The 26356-nt window shown below is 40.4% G+C and overlaps 1 protein-coding gene across 1 annotated transcript in view; it reads left to right on the forward strand.

Moving 5' to 3' along the window:
• The first annotated feature begins 564 nt into the window (after positions 1-564).
• FRMD3 (FERM domain containing 3) overlaps positions 565-26356 on the forward strand; it is a 145965-nt gene continuing 120173 nt past the window's right edge. Inside the window, exon 1 of the mRNA XM_052700773.1 lies at positions 565-737. Within this exon, the coding sequence (XP_052556733.1) occupies positions 639-737 (99 nt within the window). The 5' untranslated portion in view covers positions 565-638. The remainder of the gene's footprint in view (positions 738-26356) is intronic.

The following is a 26356-nucleotide window of genomic DNA, read 5'->3' on the forward strand; positions in this document are numbered from 1 at the left end:
CGGTCAGTGTTAGGTACTGCTTCATGCGCAGCATGTAGAGCTTGGTACAAAGTTACATACGTTTGCGATGGTGAGCACAGTAAAGCCACCAGGTGCTGCGTTTTCCTTCCCACTTTGCACAACTGTTCCACCCCAGTGGACCCATCTTCTCCCCTGAGGACACAAGTTTCCAGGACTTGCACTCTGAGACGAAGTTGCTTTGTGTCCTCTCGTATTCCCTCACAGCACACCTGTCCTGTCTGGTAATTTTCGCTTTGTCTTTCCCACTTTGCAGAGCTGGGACAGCCAGCACACCCGCGGGTGGCGGTCCGCCTTCCCTCACGGGGCAGCGGACGCTTCCCGGTCACACAGGCGAACCCCACACCCTGGGGGTGCGCTGCCTTTTCCAGCCCACGGCCCGGGGGCGGGCGCTGGAGGATGCTGCGGCCAGGGAGCGGGGCGCGGGCTGACGCAGCGGAGGCCCCCGCCGCGGCAGGCGGGCGGGCTGCGGGGCGCCGCGGGGCTGAGGGGCGGTGCCGCCGAGCAGAGTCGAGCCGAGCCGCGCCGCGCCGCGCCGCGCCGTGCCGTGGTCGGCCGGGCGCCGCTGCAGGCTGGCCCCTTGCGGCTGCCTGCGGGGCGGCGGCGGGCGGACGGCCGGGATGATCCGGTTCCGTAGCTCCAGCATCAGGTCGCTGAGCCAGGAGATGAAATGCACCGTGCGGCTGCTGGACGACTCCGACATCTCCTGCCACATCCAGGTGCCGACGGGGACAGAGAGGGGCGGCTCCGCGGGCGGCGGCGTCCGCGTCGGGAGCGCGGCGCCGGGACGCGGCTGTGTTCCGGGCCCGGGCGGCGGCTCGGCACCGCGGGCAGCGGCGGGGCTGCCTCCGCGCCCGGCTCCGCGCACCTGCGGCGCGATGGGAGTCTGAGGCCGCTTGCCGGAGCCGCGGGACGCTGCCGGCGGCGCGGGTGGCGGCGGAACGAGAGAGGAGAATCGGGCGTGGGGCGCGGGGTGGCGGCGGGGAGACCGCTCGGCGGTGTCTCTCGAGGCCAGTGGAGGGAGCAAGGCCCGCGGCGCGGAACGCTGCTCGGGAGGCTGCGGGCAAAGCGGAGTTTTGGCGTGCGAGTCCGTTGGTGTAAGGCGGAGAGGTAACTTACAGAGAGATTCTCGGTGGTAATAGTGCGCGCCTAAGAAGGCAAGTTCTCTGCAGTCGTGGTTACGCCGTCCCTTAGTACCTATTCCTTCGAGGAACGAGGGTGAGGAGGAAGAGGGCAGGCGTCCTGCTGCGGTGTGTGGGTGCTGTCTGTGCCGAGGGCTTCCAGCCAGTGCCGAACTCGGGCGGACAGTGAAGGCTCACAAGACCCCTCAGCTGCGAGCCTTAGGACACTACTCACGGAGCAGATCACCGAGGTGAGATAGTGGCCAGATGGGAGACAAGAGCGGTCCTTTAGGAAGTTGTTGGACGCTCACAGTTGATCTTCGCTCCCTTTTTCCCCATGGCAGTACAAAACTGTAAAACAAGTCAGCAGTTCTATGCGAGGACCAGCCACATCTGAAGGCAAGGTATTGTGAGGTGCAAGGTACCTCTGCACTTGAACCAAACTCTGTTTTTGTCAGTTGCGGTGGAGCCATTTCATGCTGGTTACACTCAGCCCCAAGAGCCTGGAAGTAGCGGGAAATAACCAAACCATCTTGTCTTCCTATGCTCTCTTATTGAGTAGTGTGGCTGTGAGATCATAGCTTTAATGTGCAGGGAGCAGAATGGCCTGCAGTCTTTTCTCAGAGCTTAATGCAAGCTTTGCATCAATTCCTCTGCTTTCTTCAGAAATGAGTCTCTTTAAGCTATAGGGAACTTAAAAGTGAGGATCTGAGGCAGCAAGGAGCACCACAGCTCTGCAGCATTAAAGTGCAAAGATTTCCTTGTGCTGCAGGTGTGCCGTTTGGTGCTCATGAGGCAGGCATCACCAGCTCTGTGTGATACGGTATGGTGCAGGATGAGCAACTGGTCGCACTGGAGTGTATCACATTGCCATTCCTCATTCCTTGTATGTGCAGGGGAATGGTGTTCTATGCCACAGCTTAAAATGTTTTAAATGTTCCACTTCCAAGAGTAATCCTAAAAATTGAGTTACATTGTGAATTCTTCTAGAACTGTCTTTCCCGAAACTATGCTCTAGAAGGACGTGAAAAGTGGGAGGGGCTCAAATTTTCCCTGTGACTGGTAGGTGCTGAAATTGTACATGTAAATGCAGATCCTGATATTAGGAAGTGTTAGCTTATGGCCAATTCAGAAACATCCAGCCAAGGAGGAGGATTCCTGCTCGGAGTTACACTGCGCTCTTTCTGCTACTTTGAACTGCATATATACTTGTGTATATGCATATATGTATATACTACTCCCTACCCATATACAAAGGAGATATAACTTCACTGTACTACTTATTTGCCTTCTTAGACGCGTGCAATTCTTGAAAAAACTTTGTACCTTTAAGCCCTTGATCAGACCTATATTTGAATTTTACAAGGTAGACAAAACTTCCTAGGAACCTTCCCAGCACTACAATTATATTAGTGAATGGAAAACAATATTCCAAGTCTGTTGACATATACACATGGATGCATTTTCAGCAAGATGGATTAGCCTAGATGATGTGCTACTGGGTTAACTGCAGCGATGCCAGGGCTGTGCCAGCTAGAACATGTTGGGCAGCTGTGTTTTGGTCATGTCTTAGTTTCAGCAGGGATTAAATTTTCTTTGGAGTGCCAGGTATGATAGCCCTGGCTTATATCATTACAAAATTGGCAGCTGAGAAACTAATTTTTTGTGCATATTCATCATTGCAGTCATCTTTGTTTTTGAGGCCATATTATTGGTACTGTTAGTATTTAAATCTTTGCCTTGTCTCTGGGGAACCCAGCTATGGAGGAGATAGAGGAGGACACTTTCCAGAAGTTCTTCAGCTTCCTTTTCACTTTTCCTTCTTTCCCTAGAGCTCAAGCAGTGTTACAATAGCTCTTAAGATTTTTTGAATATCAGTGAGATTCTCAAACCAGCATTCTCCTCTTGATGTGTGTCATGAATATTTTTCAAGTTGTCTTTAAGAATAAACAATTTTTTAAGTATATCACCCAGAGATCTGCACCAAGGTGGGATAGTTCTGAGTGGCAGGGAGTGTGGGATGGTATAGGTATAGGTAGGTGCCTAGGCCCATGGTAGTTCCCAGTGGTTTGAAACTTCACCTCTGAACAACTGCAGAATCCTGAAGAACTGGCAATCCTAAAGAGGCACAAATCACTGCAGCATTCTGGGGTCTGACCCATGCCAGGGTCAGCTGGCATGACTGGTCCTGCCCACTCAAACCTCCTGAATGCTACAGAAGATGATAAAGACCTGGTGGTGCACATAAAGCACATGCTGGGCAAGACAGATTAGGTTATTCCTGCCTCAGACATAGGCAAAGCTATCTGTGGGATTGCTTTTGCTCAAGGACGTGGGTGCATGTGGTGGGTAATGTGGAAGGATGAAGATGTCCATTGTGTAACTCAATGTGATTTGACGCTGGCTGAGAACAGACAATAATTTAGATTGTGTGTGTTAAATTGCTACGTAATACTGTATGCCATCATTATTGTGCTTGTTGTATGTTTTGTTAGTGGTATTACAATAAGAACTACCCAGATTAAAGAGGAACAAACTGATGGAACCAGAACTCATGCAATAACCCCTTCCAACACTGAATCATCCCATACCAAAAGGCTGCTATCACATATGGAAGAAAATACTATGGAATACTATGGAGAACTTAAATGGGTGGCCCACAGGCTATTGAAATAATAAGTGTGTATGTATGTAAGAAAAAGATGGGTGATGGTTATTAGAATGTGTAGAAATGGGGGTACCTGAACGTCATGTAAATGATATGGAATAAGGTAGGGCGGGGGTGTGTGTGTGTCTTATTTTCAATTGGGATTAAATTGTTTTCTTCAGAGTGCCAGGTATGATGCTATGTTTTGGTTCTAGGAGAAAAAACAATGTTGATAGCACATTGCTGTTTATAGTTGCTGCTAAGCAGTGTTGCACAGAGACAGGACCATTCACAGCGAAGGTCCCAAAGAGCTGGGAGGGAGCAGAATTAGGACAGCTGACTTAAACAGGTCAAAGAGATATTCCTTACCATATGACATCAAGCAGAAAGAGTTTTGAAGAGGTTGGGAGTTCATCTTCTGCTGTTTGAGGGTCTAGCTGGGCATTTGTCATGGTTGTGATCAATTGCTTGTGCAGCACTTGTTATATGTTTTCATATATATATATATATATATATATATATATATATAATATATGCATATATATATATGCAGTCATAACTGTTATCCTCTTCTTTTTCTCTATCTTAGTCAACAGTTTAATCTCAACCCATGAGTTCTACTCTTTTTCTGATTCTCCCCTTCATTCCAGTGGGAAGGAGTTAGTGTGTGAATGACTGTGGTGCTCAGCCACCTGCCGGGTTAAACCACAACAATCATTAAGAGGATAAGAAAGCCTAATTCTGTGTTGCTAAGAAATGCTAGCAGTCTCCTAAGGACTCAGTTTGCAGTAAGGAATGGTGAAATTCTTGTAGTGTGTTTTCGAGGCAGGTGGAGCAGAGATGCATGGCTTGTCCAACTAGTTCTGTATGTAGCTGTAGATATACTGCATTACAACCTTCTCAATTTGCCAAACTCTGCTTTTTCACTTACGTCTTTCCAACAGTTACCTTTCATGCACGGTGCCCAGAACCACTTAAGTAAGTGTTCAGATGTCTGCAAATTACAGTCTTTGTGGATATGCCATAGGCTTAACAAAAAGTGTAGTCAGAACTGTTAGCCCTTGGGCTGAACTGTTGGGAGACGTCATTGGAAAATTAAGGTGGGAGAGGATGTGTATAAGTGCTGCATTTTTTTGTGTATGTGTATTTTTTTGCTGTGTGAATGTCAAAGCACTAGGTAGGAGCATAAAACACAATTTTTTTAAAAGTGTTTTCTTTAAGTTTTCAAAGTTTTCTCTAAGTTTTCGCAGTGCTTCAGCTGCAGAGGAAGCTAGCAGTGCCTGCTTATGACAGTTGCATTTTACTGTGAGCAGTGTGGTGGCCACGCATTGGGTGGTGTGAGGAGGGTTGGCAGTGATTCTTGCATCTGCGGGCTCCAGCCAACTGGTTATCGAGCTGTGTGATGCCATGTAGGTCACCAAGTTGCTCAAGGCTAGGGCTGCAGCTCAGAGATCGGGATGCAGTGCACTGTCCTCTTCATCCGAGAGACTTTATGACTGCTAATTAGCTGGAGTGGTGACAGGCACAGCACAGAGCTGGAGCCTGAGGGATGCTTAACTAATTCTTGTGATGACATTTGTTTTGCCATGACTTTTGTCTATTTGCAGAGCCCCTCTGGGAGCTGTTTTGGGCAGTCTTACAGCAGAGCAGGGGTGAAGCTGTAGTGGCACAGCTCAAATGGAGAAGTTACGAAAAACAGCCTCGGGGGGCAGTGGCCACTGTCTGTTTGCATTTGCAAGAGAGAAAGAGAGAGGTGACCTGCTTGTGGAGGCTGTCTGATCAGAGCACAGAGCCCAGGCCTGAAGGAGGGCAGTGGGAGAAGTAGGTCTGCAGAACTGCTGGAAGCACATCAAGAGCATGGAGAGACCTCCTTTCTGGAGTTGCTAATGAGATTCTTGTTTTCTGAGTCACTGAGATAACGAACACTTTATTCATTTTTGCAGGCTTTTTGCAAAAGCTTCATACGTCTAGTTAACCTTTTAGCAACAGTAACATAAATGTTGTTAGTAGTAAAAATTTTTTTTTTTTTTTTTGGCACGGCTTATTCTGAAAGGTTACTTGTGCTTTTATCAGCAATAAGGTCAATGTCCTGTTATGGTACTGTGTTCATTATTATGTATGTGATTACACCTTGGCTTCACTGGCATGCTTAAAATAGTGTGTGGGTTTAAGTATACCATGTTTAGCTGAAGTGATTTCTGAGTGCGCTACTACTGTTTCATTCATTTTAAGTATGAGTAAGCATGTATGAGGGATTGCTATAGCTCTAAATTTTTTTATCTGCATGAGGAGTTCTTTTTCTGAAAGAGAGAAGTGTATCTGAAAGAGAACTCTTTCTCTGAAAGAGTGGTCAGGCGCTGGAATGGGCTGCCCAGGGAGGTGGTGGACTCACCGGCCCTGGTGGTGTTCAAGGAACATTTAGATGTTGTACTGAGGGACATGGTTTAGTGAGAATTATTGGTGATAGGTGGGCAGTTGGACTGGGTGATCTTGTAGGTCTTTTGCAACTTTGGTGATTCTATGATTCTGTGTTAAAAAAATGTAATCGTATTATCTAGAAAAACGCTATATTAAGCATGTTGTTCAATTCTAAAATAAAAGTTTTACTTTACTCCTTGAGCTGTTCATTTCTAGATTTGCTAAACTGGGAATGGGGGGTTGACATGAATGAGCTTATCTTCCCTATTATTGCTTATTATTGACAGGGGTAGTGAACTTTACTTTCTATATGTGTTTGTAGAAATATTCTGTGTCAGCATCTTCCTGCACCTCACTAAGCCCAGATCTGAAATTACAGAGCACTGGGACTTTTTTATGACAATGGCTTTGCTTTATATGAAACTTCCCAAAGAAAGATCTGCGTTGAAATTTCCAAAATTATCACCAGGCTAAACAACTTTCTCTTTTTATATCTATCTAAATGTCTACATGCTGTTGTAGTATGTTCCGCTTTTGTGCAGGTAGACGATACAATTTTAAGAAACTGGTGTAGAAATTGCAAAGAAAACAAATGGAGCAAAGCTTTGGTTTATTTATGGTCTGTTATTAGACCTTATGTCTTCTTTTGCTTAGGTGAAAATGAAGGTGAAAAGATCTGAGAATGATAAATTACTTCTGCTCCTGATGGTCCAGCTGTGCAAGATGGCTTTGCGCCTTCCTACTCCTCATATAGGAGCGACCAGAGTTTGGCTAGGAATTTATTTTACTAGCTTGAACTCTTCTTTTTTTTCTTTTTTTTCCCCCCCTTCTTAAATGTGACATAAGCTGTCCTCTCTGTTTTGTAAATGCACTGATATCTGGAAACTTTTCTTCTTGTTGAATATTCTCTTCTTGGTCTGTATCTTGCAAGCTTAATACAATTTTTTCTGAGTTTAATACAAATTTGTTACCCGGATTTTTTAGTTGCTTTTAAAATTGTCAAAAGGACTGTAAAAAACAGTAGATCATACTGAGGCCATGTGGTATAAGAACATTGTTCATGGAGGAAAGAATCTCACTGTGAATCTGTGCTGAATATGATTTATAATACTAAGTGGAAAAGGGAAGGATGCACATAAAGTAAAGAAAGCAGAGAAAACAGAGATAAGAACGAGCCACAGAACCGTGGCTGAGGAGAGGGAAAGGTTAATGGATTATGTAGACAGCAGGCAGGAGATTTAGTGAATTTATATTTATCCTGTAAGCGATGTCAGGGCTGTAACCATCCAGCGCTTCAGCTGCAGGGATGATGCTGTAACGGTTCACAACAGTAAGATGAGATAAGGGAGGGGATGCAAGTTATGAGGGACTCTGTGTGTGCTGTGTTTTGTTGACTAATTTTAAAAGCTGCGTACCAGGGCTTGTGTTTCATGCTCAAGCCAATTGTACAGATATGATGGGTACACTTGGCAAGAGTTGCAGATGAAAAGCCTGTCTAATTAAGCTGGGACTAGAGGTTAAACCTACCTCTGCGGTCATTTCCTTGTTTTATTAAGTCTGCAGTAATGTTTTCTCTTTTTAATAGTGCTTATGGATGTGCTCTTAGCTTCCTCCAGGGCTGAAAGTGAAACAAGAAATGGAAAGTGTTACTAGGAAGTTAATAGAGTGTTGAGAGTTCTTACCCACAAATGAAGACATTATCTTGTCTGAGTGCATTTTAATAACTGTTTATGAAGATCAGTGGATGCTTAACAATGCTTTCTGTATCTCAGGTACAGGGAGACTCAGACCTATGCGTCGTACCGACATCTTGCTACTAGTTCACAAACTCTCTTGTACTTTTTTATCATTCTTAAGTAAAAAATCCTTACACTTCTGGGTTATGCAGGACTTTATCCAATTTATAATAATATGCAGATGAATTGCTTTTGTGTTGCATAAAGTTTACTATTGATGATGAGTTAGCTTTTTCTTTTTTTTCCTTTTTTCTTGCTCCATATTATCTGATTGATGAACAAAATCTAAAAATTCTGTGTTGGTAGGACAGTACTTTCAACTCTCATTGACCCAATTTGTTCCCTGTGAATTGTATTTTGGCTCGCTAATAAAGAAGAGTGGGGGAACTTATATATGTGTAAAAGGACTGGCCTAATGCTGGTTTGAAGAAAAATATATGTTTTAGTAAAACAAATAGTGTAGATCATTATTTCCTCCTCCCAGGGGGAGGCCTGGTGCTGCACAGTGTTGGGAAAAATGTGAAAAGTGCAGGTATCATCACATTAACTAGTCAACAGTTACAGGCTAAAGGGATAGCTACTGATTTAAAATGTTGGTATAATCTGTATAATTTTATCCACCTTTTATTTTTCCTTACAGATCTGAAACAGTTTTTTTGTGCTCTTTGCTGTCATGGTGTTTTGACACTGGCTGAGCAATAGAAGTGGAGCTGTAGGAATAACAAGACGCAATGGTAAAACGCATGACATAGTGCAGCACAGCTTAGCTCTGCAAACTTCAGTTTGTTGCTTTGATTCTGTGCAGTGGAAAGCAGCACCTGTGAGATGCAGGGTGCAGGGTGCTTTCCACTTGCACCAGCACGTTACCCTATTTTGTCTTGAATGTGCTTTTGACACCTTAGACGCTCAGTTTTCTTGCACCTTGAGATGGTCTCATGTACTGATCTAGCACATGAGGCAACTGAGAAGCAATCATCTGGAAGAATCAGTTGAACTACAATTATAGCCAGAACTAGTCATTGGTGAGAAAGGACTGTGTTTTCACCTTTCACCTGTATTCGCCTAGATTGAATTCGCTATATAGTTCAGGTCTGATTCAATAAGTGCTTCAGTGTCCCTAAAATTATCTTTAACAGAAAAAGAGTTTTGTGCTTTTTCTGTGAGAAGGGCAATTGGGGAGATCTGGATGTTGCCCGTAAGGATGTTGCTGGTTCTCTGAAACTGAGAGTATACAAGAAACACAAAGCTGAAACACATAGGTTAGAGACTGGAAGGAAGGGTAGCTTATTTCATTCTTCTTCCTTAAAAAAGCAGTTGGGTTGTTAGACTGGAGGGTAATCCCTTTTCTGATAAAATGCTGTCTTCTGTAGTACAGGTCTCTGTCTTTCTTGGTATTTTGGCTCATCAAATTAAGCACACTGGAGACATCTTTGTTCTTGTCTTGGTCTTTTTGTTAGTTTTTTTCTTTTTTTTTTTTTCTTTTTTTTTTTTCTTTTTTTTCTTTTTTTTTCTTTTTTTTTTTTTTCTTTTCTTTTTTCCTGCCTTTTCCCTCTCTATGGCCTCTGGTGTGGGTAAAATCAACCTGCTGAAACAGATAATCCAGATAATCTTTCTCTACTTTTTCTGTTGTCGCCAGATGTCTTCTGCTGTATCTTTCTCTGCTGCATATGGAAAATATTTTCTTAACAATCTTTCCTACGGTTAAAGCTGCCCATCTATCCCATCTATTCCTCCGTTGCTGTTTGCTTAACTACAGCGTCATTTTTCTAGACTTTGAAAATTGCCTTTTTTTTTTTTTTTTTTTTTTTTTTTGCAGATTGGCTTACATTCTTACTCTGTTTTAATTTCTTTTCTGATAATGAAAACATAATTGTAATATTTCTGTAGCAAATAAATTGACATTAAATCTTTTTATTTCTAGAATAAAAACAAGCAAACACACAAACTGTTTATTGCTTCCATCTTCCACTTTCTGTTTATTTTATCTTTTCCCGCTACAGGCTTTCTGTTCATAAAAAACATTCCTATTTTCTTCTTTTCAGTGTTTAATACTTTGATTTTGATGGGGATGAATTGATAATCAGCTCTTGCTATTTCAGTGTTCTGTCAAGATAGATGTTGTTATCCAGCTCGCTTCACCACTTCAGTAGTAGGCCAAGCATGAATAAAATCATGCTATTCATGGTTACTGTTCATGGGAGTTAGAGTATCTCAGTAAAGAAAGAGATGAAGAGTGCACATCAATATTCTAGTAGTGTTATATTTGGAGGAAAAATTTCCCTGAGTGGAAGTAGTGCTGCAGACTGGAGATAAAATGTATCATACAGATGTGTACAAGAGCAAACAAGTGTACAAAACATCTCAAGGTTCTTTGCAGCCAGAAATGAGAAGATGTGAGCTACATACAGTAAGTCTTTTTTAAATGAAAAGCTTCACTAAAGCAAATAAGTGCTAGAGCCACAAGAATTGGAAATCTGGCTATTCAAGCCAGTTACAATAAAAAACTGAAGTGAATATTAAGTGACAGCAAAATGACAGATCTTGAAAAGCTTCCTTTGGAGAAATGTAATATGAGTCAAGATTTTCATTAAAAAACCTTGTATTTTCTTCCTTGTTCAGTTAAATCCCAGGAAAAAAGAAACAACTGGACAGAAGACATTTTTTGTTTCTTGCAAGCGTGTCATTTCATAGTGATTTTTTTTTTTTCTTGGGAAGAGAATCACACTTTAGAAAGAAATTTGACATTTGCATTTTGCCATTTTGTTCTTGATGTTGTAACATAAAAACTTAATGGGCATGCATTGCAAACAACTTTTGGTATTTCTGACAACACCTTGTAAAATCTTTAAAATGCAGTTAGTCTGTATCCCCTCATTTTTGTTGGTCTCTCACCTTAATACAATAGAAGAGGAAGAGCAAGCAGATTGGGAAAATAACTTCCACCTGCCTCTGCCCAAACTCAAACACCATAAAGAGAATTTACTACCTTGATAATTTAAAGAGCCTAAAGAGCAGTAGCAAGCAATTTCAATATTAATGCTGACATCCTATGGAACTCAATGCATTAAGTTCAGGCTGCATTGATGTATGTGTTTGTATTAGTGTATATTGTTTCCAGATGTGGAAATAATTAAATAGCTTTTTCTGTGAAACAGAGCAGCTGTGTGTGGACTGCCTTTTGGGAATGATTCTTAGGCCTTCATTGCCCAGAGTGGACTGGGAGTTGATTGGGAGAAATGCTGGTTGGCACAGTGAATGGTCTAAGAGCATGGGAGTGGAGTTCCATACTCCAAAATGCTTTATGGATTCTAGTGGAGGTGCAGTCACAGTTCTCAAAAAACACAAACAAAAAAGATGATGATAATGATGGAAGGTATTCTTCATGCTTCTGATATTAAAAGCTGTGAAGTGTTAACTGAATTGAAAACACTATCATTCTACATGGAAAATCTGAGGTACTGCATGTAGCATCACCAACAATTGGTGGAGGTGAAGTGAGGGGCAGTACTGGTTTCAGTGAGTGCTTACAGAATTTCCATGTTTGGGATCTGTAGTTGTAGCCTTGGTTTTGGAGGTAAAATCTCTCCTGGGATGACAGATTCCTGAAGATGATGATAATGATAGTTGCTTTTTATTACTTTTTATTTTATTTTTAATGTTCTTAGCAACAGGGCCTAATACAGAAGTACTGTCTGTGATGAGATCAGTAACTAACATTGTTACATTTTTATTTATTTATTTTTCATTTTTATTGATACAACAAACTGCAAATCATATAGTGGAGTAAAAAATGAGACATAGCTATTTCTTTGATAGTAATTGTGAAAATGCACAAGCAGCCAATTCAGAGACATGCTACAGGACCCACATTTATTCATTTAGACTTTTCAGAGTAAAGTGAGACTCATGCTTCACTTCCACTCGGTCTGTTTAAAATTGCATAGTTCAGTCAGAGAGTGATGTTTGCTCTTGTGTGCAGGTGGGACAGTTACCTAGGGTTTGAGTTAAAACCTGAAGCTGTGCAGTGTCAGCCTGAACTCAGGTGACCTCAGTGATTTTCCTTGAGATATTCAGCATACCAGTAAGTGGGGTGCACTGAACACACTGACTCTGCTTTCTCTTGTTTGTGTGAATTTCCTTGAGTTCCATCCTGGAAAAAGAAGAGAAATAACAGAAACTTTTGTGGACGGTGGTGTGAATGATTCAGTGTGCAGACTCAGCCATTCACATAAAAATACTCCAGCAGCTTGCTGTGCTTCAGTCAGTTGCTAGGTACAGAACCAGAGAAGCTTTTCTGTTTTGACTGGAGAATCCATTCACGTTGCCAGGATTTCCGGAGTAGTTTTCTCATATGGTCTGACAGTTTGTATTTCACAGGCATCAGAGCTGAGAAGTCTTGAGGAGGAACCATCAATCTCCAAATGAAAAACCTCTGTAGGCAAATGTGCCTTAAAACAGAAAGAGTAGCACATCAAAGTGAAAAGTGAACAGTAACCTCTGCAGTTTCAGTGCAGTGTGGATTACATGCACCAGTTAGTAATTATCCTCCTATAGCTTACTTTGAATCAGGGCCTGTTTTGTATCTTGCCCAGAAGAATTTACGGTGTAATTTCAAGGAAAATGCAATAAGGGGATGCATAATTAGCCCTGTGATTATGAGGCTGTACAAAATGATATGTGTACTTCTCCCAAGTTCTAACTTCAGCAAGAAGGGGATATATGCTACTGTCAGGCAGAGAAGAAATTCTAAGAGTTGGAGATGATTTGTGCGAGGTGTAAAGCAAGACTAACATCCATAGGGATTTCAGCATTGCAGAGAAGATGGCAGCGCTCACTGCACTCTTCTGGTGCTCATATGTGCTATTTGTGTTAGTCTCTTTCTTAGTTATGCTTTCCAGTGAAAGAGTGCATACTTGGTAAATCTGTAATCTAAATTGACAAGGTAATTTTTATTATTCTAATCTATTTCTCATTCTTACTGATGACTTCATTTTTGTTTTAAGTTGTCAGAAATGAGTTGTGTTGTAGTGATGATCATGTAGACAACCTGCTATCTCCCTGCCATGTAGAGGCTAATGCTATCTGTCAATATAGCAAAAACCGCATGGATCTGTGGCCGGATTTCAGCAGGAGTCGTAATTCCATGCTGGATATTCATTGGTTTTGGAATGTGCTCCTGCCTTTCAGTAACTCCTTGCTTGCTTCTTCACTGCAAAGAATATCAGTAGCATGCATAAATCCAGATCCCTTCAATACCCTTCTGAGATTCATTAGCTAGCATCTCTCTTTCATTATCCTTTTCTTCAATCATCTGAACAATTTCCAAACTTTTTCACAGTGTTTGTAATTCTTGGTATTTCTAAGTTATAATTTTGTGCATTTTCTCCCTTGTAGGTGGGGCAGAATATATTAGATGCACAAGAAAAATATGGACATGTTAACAAATATCATTTTCTGGTTTGCTGATTCCATAGTTATCTCACTGAGAATGTTCAAAGAATTTTTATAGATTTATGCTAGTTGTTACTTAGTTTCATTCAGGTTTTTTGTGTTTTTTTTTTTTTTTTTTTCCTGGATGCTTTTTTTGCTTCATCATTTTGATGATGTTCTGGTGTTAGTCATTAGATAGTGATTATCAGACACGCTACTTTCTGTGTAATCTTTGATACTTTACTAGTTCAGTGAACTGTCTTGACTCATTTCTTGTAATGTTGCTACTCTTGGCATATACTGTCTGCACTTGGTAATGTGTGTAGGCATATAACTTACCTGTAGTGGTCTGTGCAACTGCAAGATTTTTTGCTTTTTTTTTTTTTTTTTTAATCTTTGTTTTGCAAGCTGTGATTTATAACAATCCTGTTTTCTAACAATGAGACCTCATCTATCTTGGAAACTACAGTTTCTTCACCTTCTTAACTCATTACTTGACTTATTTTTAACAATTTAATTTCTTCTACTTAATATAAAACTCTTTTATTTTCATGATCTGCTAGGCTGGCTGCTCTCTACTCATATTGTCTCTTTTCATACTTCCCCAAAGCCTTAGTAGACTTTTTTAAAATTTGAGTCATGATTTTGGTAATTTTTATGATTAAAGTCATACAGTCTTTGTAGTACAGATTTTTGCCCATTTCCACTACTATGTGAAATTCTGAATGAACCTGGACTGCTTCAGAAATTCTGGAGATGTTTCTATGTCTTCAAGCTTGAAGTGGCTTGAAAGCTAAACATCCCTTCCTCGCTAGTTGAATTTCTTGTTAAAACTCTTTTAAAACACTGCTGACATGCTCCCTGAATGAATATTCACACATTTATTTTATTTTATTTTATTTTATTTTATTTTATTTTATTTTATTTTATTTTATTTTATTTTATTTTATTTTATTTTATTTTAGTATGCGTGTACTAAAATTTGTTTATACATCCTGTCTTGTTTACAGAAAATTATGTATAGTTTTCTGTCATGGTTTGATGAAATAGTTCAGTGGATATCTTGTGTCATGAAAAATTACATATAAACAGAGTGTTTTTGTATTCACAGCTGTGACATTTATCATTTCAAGTGCTTATTCAGTCTGGAGCATTTATGATGTTGTTACTTTGTGATAGGAGATATCACTGTAATTCCAAAAACTGCAAGGGACTTGTATTTCTTTTTCAGTTCTACCAAGGTTAGCTAGTATTCTGAGGATGGAAGAACTCTTGTTTTGTTCAGTGAGGTTCTGTTAGGTTGGTTTGATAGTTCCAAGTAGCAATATCTTTTAGTGACTTGGAAGATGCAGATTTGGGTATTGGTGCTTTTCCCTTCTTTCTCTCCTCACCATTCATAGGTGGAGTGGAGTTTTCAGTCAGTGTGGTGGTACTGATTACCAGTAGTGCTTCTGGTGCCTTTTTTCTGCGTAGAGAGATTGTGCTTCATTGGTACTCCAGGAAAGATGAAAACTAGTTGATGCTTTCAGGGTAGGTCTAAGTGTTTTTTCTTGTGGTCCAGGTAGATCACCAGCTAGTTCTGTGACTTTCCTGCCTTTCTGTCCCGCACTGACATCTGTAGTTTTCTTACAGGATGCCTATCTCAGAGGTAGCTGCAATCCCTCCAGTAACTCCAGAGCTATGCAATGTTGGACGCATGTGTGGCAATGAAGAGAGACACGCATCCTTAGTTTCTTCTGGCAAGGTTGTCTTTGATCCCTCCTCATGACTTGGCTGATTTGCAGAGGCATATGACTGGCACAAAGTATGGTGCTGTACAACTTTTCTTTTTTATCTTTAACTATACAAGTAATCATTACCACTCTTTTTCTCAATGAAGCAAATTTCTTCTTTCCTTTCCCATGAATTCCTGAACTAGAACAACTAAATATATGCTAAAACAAAGAAAAACAAAGAAAAAAAAAAGAAAAAAAAAAAAGTACTCTGTCCTCCCAGAGGTGTGCTGGGATTCCTACAGCATTATTTCTTTACAGAAATGTCATGAGTTTCTTGCCGAGAGAGAGTCTTTTGCCTTCTGAACAAGGCTGTTGTGTATTTCTGTTCAAAGTAAACATCATTCTGACACATTTCATGACCTCAAGATATTTTATACACGCTCTGGAGTAAACAGCACACAGGGCTAAGTCAGATGCTTAGTCAATGGATAATGCTGTGCCATCTTTTACTTGTCTTTCAGCTTCATCAGAGATCAAAACCGAACTCCAGCACTTGAGGGCACGTGGGGAGGATTTTTACCACTCTGGGGGAAAGCAAGTCTGTAAAGCCTTCACGATTGCTCCTTCATCTAAGCAGATTTGCTTTAACTGGTGCCAAGTCTCCTCTAATATTGATGACATTCCTTGCCTAATTAATGTCCTAAACATAACAGATTATATACTGGTGGTGGAATTTAGTTTTTTATGTAGGGAGAGCACAAATGGTGAAGACTGCACATAAAAATGTGAATTCTGGCTACAGTTTTGACATGCATACTTTCTGCTAAGTGAGTGAAAAATAGTTTAATCTCTGATTTTTGTCCACTGGGCCTTTCCATGGCATAACTGGCATAAGAAACTTCACTAAGCAGATTCTGGAAGAGTTCACCGGCAGTGAGGCAATTAATAAAATGTTGTGAGCTATATTGATAAAGAAATATGTGGGTCACTCTGAAAATAATGCCTCCTATGTATTTCAGTGGAAATTATAACAGATAGAGAGAACATAGTGACATCATTTGATAGAGCAAATTCTCAGCTACAGAATATTTTCCAGCATAACCACCACCATTAGCCATGCATCTTCACCAGCAGTGAACAAGAATCTGCATTCTATGCTCAAAAAGTCTGCATGGCTGTCTGAAACACAGCTTGTATTTCATATAATTGTTGCCACTGCTGAAATGCATCACTCTCTGTCTCACTGTACTCACATCCTGTGTTTGGTCTTCATAAGCATTCAGCAGGCACTGATGGATGTCAGTGAACACAATTTTTTGCACATGAAGGATTTCAGTGATGCATCTTTACTTTCATATGCACTTCCATGTCAGACACAGTTTTGTCAAACTGTCCCTCTGTTGCCGTTTCTCACCCAGAAACAAGATGTAATGGAATACTGGTGGGAAGGTTCATCCTCTCCTGCCATATCATCAACATCTGCTTCCGACAACGTGGGTGAAAATAATAATATAGAGGGTATTACTTCTGGAGCAGACCTTGTATGGCTAGTGACTGTCTTTATCACTAACAGAATATGAGAATTTATGGAGGTAAAGATTGCCTCTTGCTTTCCATTCACCATAGTCTGTGGTTTGGAGATTTTGTGGAGTGTTTGGCAGCTAGAATGCAGCAGTGTTAAACAAGGCTGTTGTGAATGTCTAGTCAGGCAGGATAGAATAGTAGTGTTCTTGGGATTTTTGGTTCAAATTTCCTGTCCCTGGAGACAGTGAAGGTCAGGCTGGACCAAGCTTAGAGCAATCTGATATAGCTGTAGGTGTCCGTGTTCACTGCAGCAGAGATGGACTAGATGACCTTTAAAGATTTCCTTCAACATGAACAATTCTATGATTCTTTAAATTTGATTGAACAGGGGGTATGAGGAGCAGCGGTTGCTCAGGAACCCACTCTTGGGAAGTGGGCTGGTTCATGTTGTCCAGTCCACCTGAGAAATACAAGGTGACATTAATAGAAATGCTTATTTCTGTGATGTTTTCTGTCCATGATGAGTCAATCCTCAAATGTCTGTCACTAGTGTTCCTATGCAGTGCGCTGTAAGATGCATATCTAGATTTTAAAGATAAAATTACTGTTGCTGTCATGCTGTAATAGAAACTGTTTAATTTGAAGCACCTAAAAGCTTCGCAAGAATGTGTACAAACTTTCCAAATCTGGGACAGAAATACTAATACTAGTACTATCCTCTCTGTAACTGAGGCTCATGAGGAGCATTTACATCTTCAGGTGTATGGGTGGAGCATCCACCAGACATCTGGAGCTCATCTGCTGCAGAACAGGTAAGAATGGGCTCTACAGCATGTAGCAGTGTATGGAGGAATAAATTATTACTCTGGTTTGCTGTTCTCCTCCTAAGCCTTTCCTGCTTTCTAGAGAGGAGTAATTGATCTTGCGTTGATTATGGTGTAGCTGTAATAGTCTTTCCTTATTTGCAGGATCACTGTGCCCCTCCAAAGGGCCTGGGAGAGGAGCAGCCATCCAGACTGTCTCCACACTGTCACTGCTCCAGAGCTGGGGGGTATTCATTGATAAAGATTTCATCATGTGCCAGCCCTCAGTGCTTTTCTGCATCTTGTGATTCTCACAAGCAAAGACTGGGGCTTGTACACAGCAGATCTCAGATACCTCAGGTAGCTGGAATCATGTTTGCTGTATTATTTGCAAGATAATCATTGAGGAGTACAAATAGAAACCACAGCACTCAAAATTCAGGAAAGACAAGCTCTGTCTTCTTGCTAAGTGAATTGATAGTAATTTTCGTATATGCCAGGATTTTTTTCTTCTTTAACATATTACCATTTCATTTCTAAAGGATTTTCCATTTTTAAATGGTAATTTTGTCTGAAAAGTTTGAGTGACTTTAATTAAGAGTGCCTCTTCTTTCATTTTTGTAAACCAAAAACAAAATCTCAAACTTGAATGCTTTATTTCAGGAAATCTAGCAAATGCAAGGACGTTAGAGCTAGCACGTAAAGGGCAGCTTGACACACGGAAATAAACAAGTGAAGTGCATTTCCATGAGCAGTGATAACAGTGTTCACTGTGTTAAGAGAGTCCAGGGAGTGGATAGGGACCCCATTTTGCTGCTCAAACAGAATATAAAATACACTTCCAAGGAATGCCTGAGGTCATAGACAACACACAGTCAATCAAATAAATAAAACAGATTACTTCTAGATGAGAAGTAACTTGAATTTCTGTGTTCTGTAAGTTCATGGCAACTAAGAGCAAAAATTTAATGGTATGAATCCTTTTTGCTATTTAGTACAGTTTTATGTGTTATCTTTGGACAGCGTTCACTGAGTTAGGCAGTAATCTACTAAATTTTCAAATGCAGGAAAGTTTCCTCGGTGTAGGACTGTTGCTTAGGTGAGCCCAGGCATGCAAAAAATACAGCTGAAGAACACAATGAGGTGGTCTCATTGTGTCTCATAATGACTTGTTGTCATTATTTTAAATAAAACAGGTTTAGAAGATTATAATGGAATATATTTTGTGTTCCTTCTTTTCTGACTGAAGGACTCAACCTGGAAGAAATATAAAATTACTTGTTCTGGAAATTCAAGAAGACTGGGATTGTCAAGATGTCACTGATTTCTGTCTTCTGTCCTCTAGCAGGAAGAATACAAGCAGGTGAGAGAGTCCTGATAAATAGAGGTGAATTACAGCTGAGGACAGATGAATGAAGACTAACTGGTAGAAATAATGAAATCTGTAGGGGGATGCACAACGGACAGTCTGAAGCAGTAAAGCAGGGAAGCAGTAAACTAGGGAAAAGATCTTTGCATCAGCATCTGACAGAATACCAGGTGAGCTAAATTTTATTTGGCAAAACCAAAGGTTGTCATACTGGGATAACTGAGTTATAAAATGATGGTAAGAAAATAATATCTTGTTTCATTATATCCTTGTCTACATGTGAGCTAGGAGGAATAATGATTATTTGTAATAAGGATATGATTTGAGAAACAAATAGATGACTGTTAGTAGAACATCAGCTTCATCATTCTTCAAAAATTATTAAGAAATTAAGAGCTTTTTGAAAGCCTTCTTTGACAGGCCAACAATGCAAGCGCTGTGAAGATGGTTGTATTCTATAATGATTGTGTTTCCAAGAAGGTAATAAATCTCTGGTTATTTATCAGAAGCATCCAATTTTCAATTAAGAAATGATGTATAATACTTTTCTGGCTTGAATTTGGCATGAAGGATCAAGCATGACATATTCTCATTCAGTTGTATGCTGGGAGGATCACCACCTTGTGGATAATGTCACCCACATTTAGGCTCATCTTGTTTTTGGCTTGTCTATACAGATATCTACAGACTTTAAGATAGACTCAGCTCTTTTGAGCTCTTCAGCTACTACAGAATTGCTATATTTTTTTCCAACAAATTATGTGTACTCTCACCATGTATGGTTTGATTGAACAGCTTTTAATGCTTGAAATAATGTTAAGATCTTTAAAAAAAGAGAAAGGTTGGCATCTCTAATATGAAACTTCTGGTGTGCAGAACCTAGGGGTCTTAACAGTGTTAGAGAACACTGAAATAGGGTAATAGTGCAGATGTGCTGCTTATTACCTTTGAGTGTGATTTGCTGCTTTGGAAAAAAAGCAGTGTTGACGTACTAGGGAAAATGAATCATGTAAATGTTTCTGTTGTTTTGCATCAGGAATTTGACTAGCTGTAGTTGAATTAGACTAGATTAATTTAGTTTAAAATTACACTAGATAAAAGTCCTTAGGAGTGTGACAGCCAGCTTAAACATCAGCGTGTAAGGACTTCAATTTAGGGGGCATATCTGTTAGAAAACTAATAAGCTAAAGAATTCAAGTACTTTTTAATGAACGTTTCACAGTTGTTTTTTAAATGATTGTTTAATGTGATAAAGTATTGTGGTAAAGACTGCCAACAAACTGTCTTCAGTTCTTCACTAAAAATGTTACAGAAAACAGGTTGCCTTCTTACTCCAGTATTCAAGAATTACTCAGAGATACTGCTTGGAAGATTTAATATGGCACACCTGAATTATGAATGTGGCTTTCTTGCAACAGATTTCTCCTCGACTTTATTGAACAATGAGAAGTGTATGCATACTGCTGTCCTTACTGCTGACTTCAGAAAGTATGAATGGGAAATGCAGATATAAATACCTTTCATTATATACAAAACATTTTAGACTATTTAAAAGGTGTTTCTTTTTTCATCATTTCTAACTAGACTACTTGCCAGATTGCATGTTAGTTAACTGCAAAGCATGCACTGAACCAGTTTCTTTGAGTGCAGTGCCACTGAAGTTCAAGTACTTCAGAATGCACTGACACCAGTTACATTGTCATGTAACTGAATGGGTCATGCTTGTCCAGCTTCTAATAAAAGGGGTTTAGACAAGTTAGAATAATGTGTACTGCTTTACAGTTAATACGTGTTGCTGGGGAAAAAGGCTATAGCTTGTATCATCTCCTGGCAAGGATATAACATGAATAATATGTAAAAAACAAAATTTGTCTATTTAGATTAAGGTGTGTACAACTATTATTTGCTTAACCAATTAGCGACATCAGTTGAAACCAAATCTTTAATGCAAAACATCCTGCAGGAAAAGGAGCAGAGTTTTCAAGTGTGAAACTTCAAAAGCTCTGGGTGGGAAACAAAGACAGAAGTTAATGCATAGAGATTTTAATTTGGAAAACTGGTTAGCCTCTTTTCCAGAAATCCTCCAAAGTGCATTAAGGTGAACAGCCCAACTGGATGATCTGAATGCAGTGAAATTAATGATTTAGGGTATATAGAATGTACGCTGTTTACATGAGCAACTGATGTCATCTATGTGGACTTGTGCAAAGTGTTTGTTACTGTGCTGCATGACGTTCTGGTCATCAAATTGGGGAAAAATGGATTTGATAGATGAACCATTCGCTGGATAAGGAACTGGCTGGACAGTCCCATTCAGAGAGTTGCAGTCAACAGCTCAATGTGCAAGTGGAGACCGCTGGTGAGTGGCAGTCCCTCTATCCTCTGAATAGAGGGACCTGGACAGGCTTGAGAGTGGGCCCATGCCAACTTCATGAAGTTCAGCAAGGCAAAGTGCAAAGTCCTGTATCTCAGTCAGCGTGATCTCAAGCACAGATACAGGTTGGGCAGAGAATGGCTTGAGAGCAACCCCAGGGAGATGGATTTGGGACTGTCGATTGATGAGCTGGCAATGTGTGCTTGCAGCCCTGAAGGCCAACTGTATCCTGGGTTGTTGTCTCGCTCCAATTTATAGGAGGGAGATGAGGTTCTTTTGATATATGTATACCTGGCATGAGATTAAGAAACAACGGTTCAAATGTTGGTCCAACCAGTTTACTGTAAATCCCAATCTGGGAGACGGGGAAGGGAAGGAGGGTGATAGAAAAGATAGAAAAGAAGCAAGAACCGCGTAAAGCAGGGATAGTCATCACCAGGATCCAGCAGTGGTCCCATTGCATGGCGTTTTGAAGATCCGAGGCAAAAGCAGCAGGAGGGGAAGAGCAGCAGCTTCGCCAGCTTTGGACAGCAAGTGGGTAGCAGGAATAAGTCGCAGAGCCAATCCAGGAGGAAGCAGCAGCACTCAGGTAGCAGGCCCAGGAGAGTCCTTCAGCATGCAGGAATTCTGTAGTGGGGAATCTGATGGCAGACACCTGTGTTCTTCTTCAGCATGCTGGTAGAGCACAGAGCAAGTCCAGGAGGGAGTGAGGCAGGTCGTAAAGCTTCTCATGGCAGAAACCTCTTCTTCTTCATGAGCAATCTGTTCCCAGAAAACCTCTCTTCATGGTTGTAGGTCCCCTTTTTATCCTTCTTCTGCCAATGTGGCATTCCTGGGTGCTTGGTTAAGAGTCATGTGCATCTCTCCTGAGATGGCCATCTTCCTCTAGACAAGCCCACGCAAAAGACTTCTTCATGGCCATTAAGCTGCAGCTTATCTATCTCTCATTGCCCCTGGCCTTGTCCATCTGTGTCCCGCAGACAAAGGATTTCACAACCCTTGCCCAGGACTCTCTTGGACTTGTCCATCTGTGTCCCCAGCAAGCTGTAATGACAATGACAAAAACCAATGATGTAAAAGAATAATCTCTTACAGTTGTATCAAGTGTGACCAGAAGATCTTGGCAGGTGACTCTGCCCCTCTACTCTGCTCTTGTGAGATCCCACCTGGAGAGGTCACAAGAAGGACGTGGAATTGTTGGTACAGATCCAGAGGAGGGCCACAAAGGTGATCAGAAGGCTGGAGCACCTCCCCTATGAGGACATGCTGAGAGAGCTGGTGCTGTTCAGACTGGAGAGGAGAAGGCTCTGAGACCTTATAGCAGCATTCCAGTACCTGAAGGAGGCCTACTGGAAAGTAGGGGAGGAACTTTTTCTAAGGGCAGGTAGCAACAGGATGAGGGGAAATCGTTTTAAACTGAAGACAGTAGATTTAGACAAGATATTAGAAAGAAATTCTTTACTGTGAAGGTGGTGAGACATTGTAAGAGGTTGAAGTGAAGTTGTAGATGCCCCCTCCCTGGAAGCATTCAAGGCCAGACTGGATGGGGTGGTGTCCCTGCCTATATCAGGGGGTTGGAACTAGATGATCTTAAATGTCCCTTCTAACCGAACCTGATTCTATGATTCTATGATTCTATATAGCACTCACTATTGTTTCCTAAACATTGCTTGGAACCTGGAACTGCTTATGCATAAAACTTAAAAATAGCAGCTCTGAAATCTATCTACTTGCTTGTAATTTTAATACATTTAAAATGACCAGGGCCATTTTCTTGAAAAAATGACTGTGTTGTGTTATAATGGAAGTAGTTTCTGAGCCTGCTCTTCTAGATTTAACAGAAAAGAGATTTGGGGTGTTATATCCATGTCTTCTGTTGTAGAAGTACTGATAGTCTTGAAATCTGGGCACAACAGCAGCTGCTTTTTTTAAAAAAATGTTACTGCTATTAGAGTCAATACTGGTTTGATGAGAGATTGAGTATGTGCTCCCAAAATTACATGAGCATCACAGTCAGCTTTGTAAGTTAATTTTATGTAACAACTCTGATATCTTGTCAGACAAAATAAATAATTTGTTTGAGGCTGCACGGTTCTCATGAAGACAGGCTTTTGCAGGCAGTCAGCACACTGAAGCTGTTTGCTCTATGTACTGTATCAAAGTGTGATGCAAATAAATAATGAGGGGGAGTTTGCTGTGGTGGTGGTGGTAAGACTGTGTGTGAGTTGCATTGAAGGAAAAAGGCTAAGTTATGAGCTATCCCACTATCATCAGAAGTGAGTAATCCGAATTTGCTAGCCATAATTAGAGTGCTGGGCAAACACCAACTGGATGAAGTTTAAAAAGAGCAAGTGCCAGAGTCTGCACCAGGGATGGACAACCCTAGCTATATGTCCAGAGTTCAAGGAGTGTTTTTTCACCATGCCCAGGCACAGGGTATGGATTTCCAGTGGTGCTGTGTGGAACCAGGAATAGATGATCCTCGTGGACCTTTTCCAACTCACAATGTACTGTGCTTCCGCGATGGTATGATTTGCATCGTTTTCTCTGCGTAGTATGTTAATAAATGATGTAATATGAAGTAGAAACTGATCTTTGATGCACCTAATTATACAGAATTAAAAAGAATTGCTAAAAATGACAGACTGCATAAAAGCTGACTACCTGATAGTGATATTTATTTATCCATTATTTGCCATTGTGAACAGTCATACAGGCTGTGCATCTCAGTGACTTGTACAAACTTCAGGAGATGGCAAGGAAAGCCTTTTTCCTAAGCACGGTGATTGAGATGATAAGAATATGGAAGTTAAGGAATATGGATGAAAATAGTAACATTCAGTGTCTGATTTTCCCACTGTAGACATTGCTTTCCTGTTGTTTTTTTTCTAAGGTTTTTTTTTTTTTTTTTTTCATCTAAAACATTTAAGCAACCTTCTGGATTCCCTTCCAACCATAATTATTAGACATTTGTTTTGTTTACATTTCAGCTGAATTTTCTAATGCTCATCCAGTTAGAACACAAACAGGAATGGAGTGCTGATCATCCAGTTACGTCTGAGCACACATACTTAATGATATAATTCCATAAATCTATGTGTATGTATACTCAGTACAATGGCATGGTTATGTCCATGTTATTAAGGCTTATCAAGTACATTAGTTTTAAGAGAAAAAGCACAAGTATTAAAATGCAATTGTTCTTATTGTATGTCAGCAGTTTCCTAGTTGCTATTGTAAATCACATTAAAGCCACCATCACATTTCAGTACGTATAACGGCTGTGGTGCCAGTTTGAATGCAGATGTTAGAGGCAAAAATAAGCAAGGAGAATCTCAACTTATTTAGAGCTGAAGATATTTCTCTGTTTCTGTAAAGTTTGCCTTTACAGGACACTGTAACGGGGGGAAGGGGGTTTGGAAGTGTTTCCACCTTTACGGTTTTTACTGTGGGCTGAATTCTGCCTGTAAATTAGAAGCTCTGCTTGTGACTGATTTCAGAATGCAGAGGAAATCAGGGCTCATGCACTGGCTGCCCTGCTGTATGGCTTCCTGTTCCCTGACCACTCTCTGTTATTTGGTAAAAGAGAGAGAATTATCAATGTGTGGGGCATTTTCAAGGCTATGTGTTCTTTTCTATAAATTGTTGTGCTTAGGAAGAGAAAAATGTAAAGCTCTCATCTATTCATGTTTACTAAAGCAGCCTCTTCAGTGTGGGTAATTTTTCTTTGCAGAAGGTTCACAGATGCATGACAGACCTAATTTTTATGGCTTTTATTTTATCACAACAATGTGATCTTTGAAAGCATCTTAGAGAGCCAGAATTAAATTGGAAATTACTTTCAAAATAGTGTTCTGAAAATGTAGGAAATCAGTATTTTTGTAAATTCAAGTATTACTCTGTTTATGAACAGGCTGAAAAGAATCAAAGCCATTAAGCATATGGATTTTTGTAATTATTTTAAGAGCAAATACCTTGCTTCTGCCATTTTCAGTCATGTAAGCCTGATTTATCCTGTATAAAACAACTAAGTAAAGCACATTATTTAAGTGGGAGACTACAAAGACTCATATTTCAACCAAAGAGATGGAATTCTGGAGCATGCAATCTGTCCTGAAATATAATTTATAGAAGGGATTAATTATTATGAAGGTTTTTGCAGTTCCTGCTGAATGTTTCACTGAATGCTACATAATAATACTGCAGACTGATTTACTGGCCACAGAAGATGTCCTTGTGTCAGCAAAGGTTTCTAAGTAAATAAGCATGAGCGCATATTATTATCTATTTGTAAAAGCGTTTATGTGTTTAAAGAAGGTGTATGTACCTGACAGGAGAAAACATTGCTTGCTGAGAATTTTTTATTTTCCAGGGAATACATCTTACTTTGGGGAAGATGTCATACATCAAGCACATTAAGCAACATTATCCATGTCCTAGGTGCCTGGCAGTTCAGCACTGAGGTTGGATGTAAAGCGCAACAAAGCTTATAACGTAACTAGAAAACAAGACATATGAAAAAAAGCTAAGAGTACTGGGCTCTAGAGAAGCGCAGTCCGGAGAAAAGGAGCGACGTTGCTTTCTATGACTACCTGAAAGGAGGCAGCAGTGAAGAGGGTGTTAGTTTCTTTTCTTGGGTGAGAAGTGATAGGGCATGAAGAAATGGTCTCCTGTTGCACCACAAAAGGTTGTCAAGAAGAGTTTATTCTCAGAAAGGGTGGTCAGGCATTAGAACAGGCTTCCCATGAGGCTGGTGAAGTTCTCACCCCTGAGGTATTTCAGAGGTGTGTGGATGTGGTGCTTAGAGACACGGTTTAATGATGGATAATGTTAGGTAAATGTTGGACTTGATGGCTATACATGACTTTTCAACCCTGAGTGATTTTACAATAATTAAACTTGGTTCTCTAGCTCAGTGGTAATTTTTGTCATTTAATAATCCAGGCAAATTTGCTTCCTTTTTTTTTGATACTCTTTAATTTTTGGTATTTATTTATTTATTTATTTATTTAGATCACAAGCTCTATATATACTTCCACAGAAAGCAAAATATTCCCATTCATAAATATTTTAAAACTCTGTTTTCCATTACAGTCATTCTGTGAATAAAGAATCAAATCTTCCTAAGATGCTTCAGTTTATGGCTGTTCAGGAACTTATTTACTAATTTATTTATTCTTTTTAATATTTTGTCTTTAATT

This window comes from Tympanuchus pallidicinctus, unplaced genomic scaffold, assembly GCF_026119805.1.
Source record: "Tympanuchus pallidicinctus isolate F22 unplaced genomic scaffold, pur_lepc_1.0 scaffold4, whole genome shotgun sequence".
NCBI classification, from domain to species: Eukaryota; Metazoa; Chordata; class Aves; order Galliformes; family Phasianidae; genus Tympanuchus; species Tympanuchus pallidicinctus.